The 10,686-nt window shown below is 33.0% G+C and overlaps 1 protein-coding gene across 1 annotated transcript; it reads right to left on the bottom strand.

Annotated features, from left to right (window-relative positions):
- Window positions 1–693: 693 nt before the first annotated feature.
- Window positions 694–1,632, bottom strand: LOC308434737 (olfactory receptor 6C74; the record flags this gene model as incomplete). Its single annotated transcript, XM_080935129.1, has 1 exon — window positions 694–1,632. The coding sequence occupies one exon, from the start codon at window positions 1,630–1,632 to the stop codon at window positions 694–696; it is 939 nt and encodes a 312-aa protein (XP_080791255.1).
- Window positions 1,633–10,686: the final 9,054 nt, after the last annotated feature.

The following is a 10,686-nucleotide window of genomic DNA, read 5'->3' on the forward strand; positions in this document are numbered from 1 at the left end:
ATTTTTGTCATGAAAAGATTACTCATAATCTTTTTATTTTTATTCAGAAATGAACATGTCAATACCCATTATACAAGCTATGAGGATAAAATCCAGACACTTAGAGAAGCCTAGAAAATTATGAGAATAAGTGTTATGATAATTTTGATCACTACTTAAGAAAATTGTACCTTACATTCTGTAACAATATGTCATGAGCTCATACACACACACACACACACACACACACACACACACACATGCACAAGAAACTGAGTGTCCAAGGTCCAGAAAAAAAATGGAAAAGATCATGGATATTCTGGTCACTTTATTTTTAAGAGAATTTTGGGAGATAAAATTTGAAAAGGCATATAAATGTCTTTTTTATAATTTGAAGAATACTTTATTGTTTATGTAATCAAAGCCACATAAATAAGACCTCACACATTTATTACAGTTTGCCACCTATATATAATTGGAAAAATAAATTTAATATTTTGAGGCCATCGTGACTATTAATTTCTATATAAAAATGCCAACTCAATGATAAACCAGAATACCTTATTCTAAACAGAGTAAGAGTCAGAATTGACACAGAAGCTCTTCAGTCAAGTAAAATGTTGTATCATTTTAAATACATGTAGAAAAGAATTTCCTGATACACTCCACTCTTCCTGCTGCCATTACAAATCACATTGGAATTCCATTAAGTGGTTACTTTATTGATAAAAGCTCTATCTTTTTTGTCATATTCTTAAATGCATCTTTTACTTGTTTATTTCTAAGTGTATAAATAAAGGGATTCAACATAGGTGCAACTGAAGTGCTGAGCAGAGCTATTCCTTTGTTTAAATCAACTCTTTCTTTTGCAGATGGCTTAACATACATGAAGATGCAGCTGCCATAAGAAATGGACACCACAACTATGTGTGAAGAGCATGTAGAAAAAGCTTTGCTTCTCTGTTGAGAAGATGGGATTCTCATAATAGTCCTGATGATGTTTGTATAGGAAAGGCTCACTAACACCAGTGTAACCAGGAGTGTCAAAATGGCAGAGAGAAGCATCATTAATTCTATTATGTGAGTGTCTGTGCAGGAGAGCTGAAGTATAGGAGAAACATCACAGAAGAAATGATCTACAGTGTTGGCTGCACAGAAATCAAGCTGGAGACCCATGAGGAGGGGAGGAAAAATGATCAGAAACCCAGACAACCAAGAAACAAACACCAACAAGTTGCAAATTCTGCCACTCATGATGGTCATGTAGTGCAAGGGTTTGCAGATGGCCACATAGCGATCATATGACATGGCAGCCAGAAGAAAAAATTCAGTTGCCCCTAAAAGAATAGTGAAAAATAGTTGAGCTGCACATTCATTATATGAAATGGTTTTGTCCCCTGTGGCCATACTAACAAGAAATTTGGGGATACAGACAGTTGTGAATGAAATTTCTAAAAATGAGAAATTTCGTAGGAAGAAATACATGGGTGTCTTGAGATGAGAATCTAGCAGCGTGAGTGTGATGATAGTCAGGTTCCCAGTGACACTCAGCATATATGTGAGAAAGAGAAAGACAAAAACAACCATTTGCAATTGTAGATCATCTGTTAGTCCAAGAAGAATGAATACTGTCACTGCTGTGTGGTTCCTCATAGCTGAGTTCTAATTTCCTGAAATAGGGAAAAAAAAATTAGAAGTTAAGGAGAAAAATATCTAATCAAGATAAGTTAAACTCTTTATAAGCACACCAGTATTTACACCTAAATAACCCTCAACAAGCACCATTCTCTAATAATAGGCTGATATATGCAAGCAGGGAGGGGGTGTTACTCTTATTCAGTTTACTGAAAGTCCATAAACTTAAGCATTACAAATAGATAATATGTCAACAGGCAAAGTCACTTGAATGTAAAATCAAATATACACAAAATTATCATATTATTTAAATTTGAATTTTCTATATTAAACTTGAATCCTTCCCAACATATATATATATATATATACATATATATATATATATATATATATGTATATATATATATATATATATATGTTCTATTACATTATTTTAATCTGGTGACCCATTCTTCATTGTTTAACAAAAAGGTTGAAGTTTTTATATTATTTTTAATTTTTGTGCGTAAGATTTTATCAGCAAACTCTTAAAAGAAACACATGGTGGATTTAACTGTTTTAGCTGGGGTGTAGTAGGTTTTTAATAACCTCATGGATAAAGTAGGATCTTAGTAACCCCATGAAGCTTCTGAAAACACTGATCTTTGTATTTTTACAGCTATTTTCTGTTTTGCCTTCTGTCTTATCCTGAAATTTAGTTTGCTTAACATTTTTTGTGATATCCTGAAATACTAATAATATTAATGCTATGTTTTACAATTTTCCTGTTAATATTAATTTTGATAAATTATATCGGCAAGTATCTCACTTAACCTTGGTCACTCTCTTTTCTCTGATATACCCTTTATTAATCAAGAAGTATATTTTCATTTCCAATGTTTCTATTAATTATGTAGCATGCTTTTCTGAATGTTAGCAGTGACACAGATAAAGGCTGAATAGTAAGCAAAAAGGTTGGATATATCCAATAGTTCTGTCAGTGTCCTTGCTCTGCCTGCTGCCCCTCTCTTATTGTGTGCCCCTTTCCTTCTGCGCATCACTCACAGTCCTCCTCAATTTTCTTTCTCATTTAGGGTCCAAAAATTAAAAATTATGGTAACTTTCTGAGTTGTTTGCTTTTATCTCTTCCTTTTAAAAAATGCTTAGTTATTTATGTTTATCACCTGAAAACTACCCCAAGTGCTTCTAAAAGCATTAGATAATATAATAAAATATGTTAGAACATTTTTTAAACTTTATTTTAAAAAAGATAAAAGAACAAATTTTAAGCATTTTTGCATAAATGTATACAAATACATTTTTGTCAGTGCTTGGCTTTTTTTTTTTTTTTTTTAAGGTTTGATACTCTGCATTAAGGTCTTACTAGTTACAAGGAGCAAAAAGTACATGTATAACAGGATGTAACCCAGAATTAGTCAAAGTATTCTTGGTGTGTAAGGATTGAGTATAATGTTTTTTTTTTTTTTTTTTCTTCAACTTCACACAGTCTGTGAGTTGTTTCTGGGGTAGTCCGAGCTTTTTGGGGTTAGTATCCCATTATCAGTGACTGCATATTACGTCTGTTCTTTTGTGACTGGATTATCTCACTCAGGATGATATTCTCTAGATGCAACCATTTTCTTAAGAATTTGTTTTATGTATCTTAAATACCATTTCTAGGGTGAAAATTATAGATCTAGAAACTTTAAGTACTTAGTAGATAAATAAGTTCTTCTCTGAAGCTCACTGAATTACTTCTTAACTTTGAATACTTTATTCTGAGTCTTCATTTGGTCATTTTTGAAAGTGTCTGAATATCTTTATCTTGAACATGTAAGCAACGTGTTTATTGTATGTGTACACAGGAGTAAGACATGCTGAACTTTGAAGTCAGCAGCTTAAATCTCAGTCATAGAAAGACTTCATTATGTGAAAGATCCATTATCTAGAATAACAATGTTCAGAAATAGACCACACTCATGTGGACGGGCACACATCCAGAACAAATAGGCCATGATATACAAAACACACAAAGTTAGGTGAAAAAGGAAGTAGGTTGGAGCTGGGAAGAGCTGGGGAAGTGAAAGTGAATATGATAAAACTAATTATATGAAAGCTTCAACAAACCATTTAACATACATAAAAGTGTTTAATGTTTCTTGGGTCTGATTAGTATATCAGTCTTAGATATGAATATGAGAATGAGGAATAGTAAAAAGACTGTAAACAGCAAGATTTGTCAACCTTGCAAAGTAACCCCCCTCTCTGCCCCTTCTCTCTTTAGGTCTTACTGAGTATAACTACTTTGGTGGAAACTCTTAATGTCTATCACAGCTAAAGAGCAATACATATTTTGACTCAGCAGCTGTAATCTATCATACTGTTAATGGAGATAAGTCCTTTTTGTCTACCAACAGCCAAGGAAAAGACTATCATTAAATCAATGAAACATTTTAGTAATTTAAAAAAAATGTGTTATGTCCTACATAGCATTACAATACAAGAACAAAAATGAACAACTTACCAACAGCTATATATCATAAATGTAACACTCACCCTTTTATAATGATCTCTTGATGTGTGTGCTGCTTACCAAACTACATTCTAGTGTAGTCAAGACCAGGCGAAGGCTTAAAGGAAGCAAGAAAGAATTCAGGCAGAAGGGAAATCAGAATTAGCCCATGACAAATGGGATAACAGTTGATGTAATAAATGTTTTGCACTTTTATTTTCTTTAAAAAATGTGAGATAATTTTATTTATGTCTAGTGTTTAGCTAGTATTTAAATTTAAATAATAAAGAGCTACTGTAAGCTACAGCATTAGTATGCTTCTTAATCCCATAACAAAGTATTTGCTAGTTGAAAGTAAAATAGTAGTAATTATCATATGGTCTTCTGTATAAGGGGATGATTAGAAAATAAATTAATGATAATAAATTCTTTTAAAAAATGAAAATGTGTAAAAATTTAAACTTAAATTAATAAACTACTTGATAAATATGAAAGAAAGCTTCTTAAGTTCAGAATAAACCTTTTTCCCTTTAATATTTTTAATAATCACAACTACCATGTATAACAGAAGCTTATGAATTATAATTATCAGATGAAAGAACCACTCATTTAGTAACAGTTTTATTTACCAAATACTCTGTGAAGATTATCTGTTGAAAACATGATTCATAAAAAATGAAGTATCAGGTCTCATAGCACAATTGATTTCTATAACATAACTTTAAAAATTATTATGCATGTGATATAAAAATCAATACCAGTGTTATGCTATGTTATTTCAATCATTTTAACAGTAATTTTATTTTTCTTGCTTTGATGAAGTACTTACAAGACTACCATAAGGCCATGTTTTTCCAAACCTTAGTGTTTCCTGTGATAATTATATTTTCAAACAAGTTTTATGTAAGTCCAAAAATAGACGCATTTTCTGAATGTTTCATATTCAACATATTGTACATAGACTTTCATGTCTTGACTTCTTATCTAAATCTGCCACAGTACCAGATACACATACTCAGGATGTGCAGCGCAAATGTCTTAGCATGACAAAAAGTCTTATCGATCTTCACTTTGCATAATATCTTATTGAAAAAGCAATGTTCTCTGATTAATTTTAAATTTTGATACATAAACTACTTGATTATAAAATATATTTTATTTAAGTTGGAAAATAAGGCAACAAAATTATAGACTTCTTTTTTATATGAAATACTGTCAGCTAATATTAGCAGACATTAGCTTGTTTTGTAGATTTTAAGATTGCAAGAGCTATCCTTTTGCACACTGAATAACTTGTCTCAAGAGATTTTAAAGACTTTAAAAAATTAACATGAGAAGAAATCAATTCTCTGGAGACTATCTGCTAGAATGTTAAATATATTAAAATAAATTTATTGAGTGAAAGAGGCTTTTTAGTGTTATGCCAAAATGCCTTTAAAATTCTGTATCTCTCTCTCTCGTTTTAAAAAATAAAGTTGAAAGAGAAAAAAAAAGATTACTTGAGGATTCTATAAACAGAATTTTTTAGCTTTACTTTTCCATTGTTGAAATATTTCTTCTAAATAAACTGTTGTATATTTGTTTTTAAAAAGAGGCTTTTAAATCATAATCATGTTTGAATAGTTTTATCTTACAATAGATAATAATAAATATAATAGGTAATAATGAATGGTGTGGAAATGTGAAAAGGCATTACTGAAACATTAGGTTAAGATGAAATAAACAGCTCATTTTGTGCCTCCCTAGTTAAGCTTCTGAGGTACCTCTTTTTAACTTAGGGAATCAGATGCTGTAATCTAGAAAAGCAAGGCCTGTCAGTATTGATAATAAAAAAAGAAACTGTAGAAACATTAGCATTTAAGGATCAGAATCTCTAAATTTGAAAAAAAAAAATGAAGCCAGTGCTGAATATTTGAATGCAGACAACAGACAATATGCTTGCATCTTACTGTATGTTACCATCAAACAATACATAAAATGTCAACATAATTTTAACATTTTCTTTGCTAGGTATTTGAACACTATCTGTGGCAAGAGATAATTTAAAATATCACAGGTTAACACATAAAACAAATTTATAATACAGTACTTAAAAGTATACTGTACATTCTTGCTGTTACCCCAGTTGTTCAGCTTGGTTATTTTTCTTAAGCTGAACATCCCTTGTGAGCAGCTCTCAAATGTAAAAGGGAAAACCAGCCTCCAGGATTTTCAGCTCCTGTTCTCCCAGTTCACTGACCTTTCAAAACTTGCTGCTATCCTTAATTTTTTTTCTCCACATACTCAACACTTATTTTATTTGCAATCTTTTCAGTTATTTTTCTTAAGTTCTCTCTGTTTTTCTTACAAAAGTCTATAATATCTCAGAGAAGATTATTGTGTCTATTGTGTTATTCATCCCTAGTTCTCCAGGATTTGAAATATCATATATGCAAACAGAAAGTGAGTTAACATATGAGTTAAGGGCAAAACAACTTCATTATGAACCAGGTGAAATTATCTTGAAATGTTTAACAGAAAAAAATAAAAAATAAAAAATAATTGGCCTCACTAGGAGAGAGTGGTACAGAGTGGGAGTGAACAGGGACTATAATAGAAGGGGATAGACAATAATCAAAAGCTAATAGTTTCAGTGTTGAAATTAGACAGAATTTACTGTAGAGGATAGAACACTCTGAGTAGTAATTCAAAGTAGTCAAAGTCCCCATTGTTAAACAACACACTCTCAATAGGTATAGTGAGCAGTGGCCAAAGATGGCATTTTCCACTGATCATCAATTCTAGAATATCATCAATATGTTTAAGAAATCACAAATCTTCCTTACCTTAAAATGAAATAATTAGAATATAAGTGCGTTAGGAGTATAGTTCAGTTGTAGATCCCTTGCATTGTAAAGCATACTGGATTTGTTAATACCCAACACTAAAATATATTTTAAAAAGCAACAAAAATTTTTAAATGAGTAGAATCCTGAAAACATTACAAAATAAAACAATGGAGTATATTTATTAATTAAATTTGTTTTTGACAATTTTACACATGCATATATTATATGCTGATTATTCTTATCTCCTCCCTTTATTATCTCTCTCTCATCACTGTCTACCTTTCCTTCTCCCTACAAATCTCATTTTTAAATTCATATTTGATTTGTTTTCTGACCAGTATGACTATGGCCTTGGAGCCTGGTAGGATTATAAGTACATTTAACTAAAGACAATGACATCCCAAAGTCTATCCATAAATAATGGTTCAGATATAATTGGTAGAAATTTATGACTGCCTTCTTCACTTGTGACTAAGTGTTTAAAATTAAATATTTAAATTAATAATAACACTCAAGATTTTATATCAGAACACAAGGTCTCCATTAACAGCCAAATAAAAATTTCTCCAATTTCTTTTAGGTTCATGTTTTTAAATTACAAATAGGGAATATGTGCTATTTAGAAAAACTGTTTTTAATGGTTATTTTATTGGTTATTTTATTTATTTACCTTTCTTCTTATATTAGAAATGTTATTTTATTTTATTTTATTTTTTTAATTGGAGAACTTTGTTTTAAAAAAACAAAGATTCTGTTTCCATAATCTGTTCATTGGTGAGAGTGCGGTATTAAAGTCTCCAACTATTATTGTGTGGGGTAAAATGTAATTTTTGAGCTTAAGTAGGGTTTCTTCTATGAGTATGGGTGCTTTTGTATTTGGAGCATATATGTTAAGGATTGAGAGTTTCTCCTGACAGATTTCCCCTGTAATGAGTAAAAAGTTTCCTTCCTTATCTTTTTTGATAACTTTTGGTTGAAAATCTACTTTATTCGATATTAGAATGGCCATTCCTGATTGCTTCTTGGGGCTATTTGCTAGGAAGGTTATTTTCTCAACCTTTTATTATGAGATAGTGTCTGTCTTTGTCTCTGAGATGAGTTTCCTGTATGCAGCAGAATGCTGGGTTTTGTTTATGTATCCAGTCTGATAGCCTATATATTTTAATTGGGGAATTGAGTTCATTTATGTTAACAGATATCAAGGAATAGTGGTTGCTGTTTCCTGCTATTTTTGCTTTTGGAGGGTGAATTGTGCCCGCATGTCTTTCTTCTTTTGGTTTTATTGCTTAGGAGTTTTCTTGTTTTTATTAGAATGTAGTTCCCCTCATTGTATTGGGTTTTCCACCTATAATTCATTGTAGTGCTGGGTTTGTTGTCAGATATTGTATAAATTTAGTTGTGTCTTGGAATATCTTAGTCTCTCCATCTATGGTGATTGAGTGTTTTGCTGGGTATAGCAGCTTTGGCTGGCACCTGTGCTCTCTTAGGGTTTGCATGATGTCTGTCCAGGCTCTTCTAGCTTTCATAGTCTCTGTTGAGAAATCGGGTGTGATTCTGATTGGATTGCCTTTATATGTTACATGGCCTTTTCCCCTTACCGCTTTTAATATCTTTTCTTTGCTTTGGGCACTTGGTGTTTTGACTATTACGTGTCGGGAGGAATTTCTTAGGCTTGTTTTATGCTCATGGTCATCTCATACTTAAGGATAGGGAAGTTTCCTTCTACAATTTGGTTGAAGATATTTACTGTGCCTCTTAGTTGATATTCTTCACTCTCTTCTATTCCTATTATCCTTAGGTTTTGTCTTCTCATTGTGTCCTTAATCTCCTGGACATTTTGGGTTAGGAGCTTTTTGGTTTTTGCATCTTCTCTGTTTTGTGTATGTTTTCAATGTTCTCTTCAGCCCCTGAGATTCTCTCTTCCATCTCTTGTAGTCTGTTGGAAATGTGTGCATCTGTGACTCCTGATTTTTTTTTTAGATTTTCTACCTCTAGGGTTGTGTCTTTTAGTGTTTTCTTTATTGTGTCCATTTCCGTTTTAAATTCCTTGTTCCATTCCTTCATCTCTTTGGTTCTGTTTTCTTTTAATTCTCTGAATGTTTTTCTTGTTTCCTCTTTAAAACCTTCTAATTCTTTATGCTTTTCCTCCATTCTTGTTTAAGGATCTCTATCATCATCTTGAGGTATGATTTCAGGTCTGAGTCTTCTTTTTCTGGAGTTTTTGGCATTCTACTGTTTGCTGTGATGGGAGAGCTGGGTTCTGGTGTTGCCAGGTTGTCTTGGTTTCCCTGGGGTATTTTCTTTTGCTTTCCAATTGCCATCTTATTGTCTGTGATCATATGTGGTCTTTTTGTCAGTGATTGTTTCTTGCCTCTCCCTTGTACCTGGCCTGTGTCCCTGGATCTCCTGCTCCCCGGCTAATCAAAAGGCCTTTTCACTAGGCCTGTGTCCCTGGATCTCTGTTCCTGGTGGTGGATTGTCTGAGCGCCCATTCTTCACTCAAAGTCCTCCAGCTGGGAATAGCCCAATGCTAGGTTACTTGTTCCCTGAACCAAGTTGGGGGAGAAGTGCACTTTCCACGTGCTCGAGAGATCTCTCTGCAGAGATCTCTCTGCACCCTGGCTAGTTGGAACACCTTCTCACCAGGCCTGTGTCCCTGGATCTTCACTGTTCCTTGTGGTGGATGGTCTGAGTGCCCATTCTGCACTCAAAGTCTGCCAGCTGGGAATGGCCAATGCCAGGTTACTGGTTCCCTGAATCAAGCTTTCAAGCTGTTGTGGGACGGGCACACTTTCTGTGTGCTTGGCAGAGATCTCTCTGCAGAGATCTCTGTGCACCCTAGCTAGTCAGAATGCCTTCTCACCAGGCCTGTCTGTCTGGATCTCCGCTGTTCCTGGTGGTGGATGGGCTTTATTTACCTTTCAAATGTTATTCCTCTTCTAATTTCCCCACTGCAAACTCCATGCATTTACATTTCAAATGTTATTCCTCTTCTAGTTTTCACTCTACAAACTCCCTGTTCCACCCCATTGCCTCTATGAGAGTGCTCTCCCACCCACCTCCTCCTTCCTCAGTGCCTTAGCATTCCTATACCCTGGTCATCAAGCCTCCACAGGACAGAGGCATCCCCTTCTAGTGATGCTCAATAGAGCAATCCTTTCAGAAGATTTCTTATCATAACTTTAAGTAATTACATAGTCAAAATGATTAAGTAGTCATTTCTAGAATATTATTTATGTAGCATAATTGCTACCTTTATGCATATACTTACAAAAAGGCAAAGTATAAAAGGCTAAGTTTCATGAATTGGCAATGAAAATGAGCAGTCTTTTGCTCCTACCCTCATCAACCATAAATCCTGACACCAATGACCCCACCAATGGTAATTATTACACCTTTTATGCCCATTTCAGTTTCTTATATAATATACTAATTCGCAAATCAGTTTTTAGCATTGGGTATGTGAGAGGAAATTTCCTTTTACCTCCTATAGTTATTCCCTCAGTAATTTCATGAATTTTCTATTTCAATTTATCAATATAAATTACATTTAAAATTATTTTATTTTGAAAAAATATATATTTCTATCCAGCTAAATAATTTTGTCCTGGATATTTTTAATTTAACAATATTTTCTTATCATAAGGCTAAATTTTCTTATTAAATTAATTGCACAGATTCAAATACATTCTGTAATCCTTCAGGATAGTTCCAAAAAGGGTAAACATGCCCTGAGAAAAATCCAATACATCA

The sequence above is a fragment of the Micromys minutus genome (genome assembly GCF_963924665.1).
Source record: "Micromys minutus genome assembly, chromosome: 22".
In the NCBI taxonomy this organism is placed as follows: Eukaryota; Metazoa; Chordata; class Mammalia; order Rodentia; family Muridae; genus Micromys; species Micromys minutus.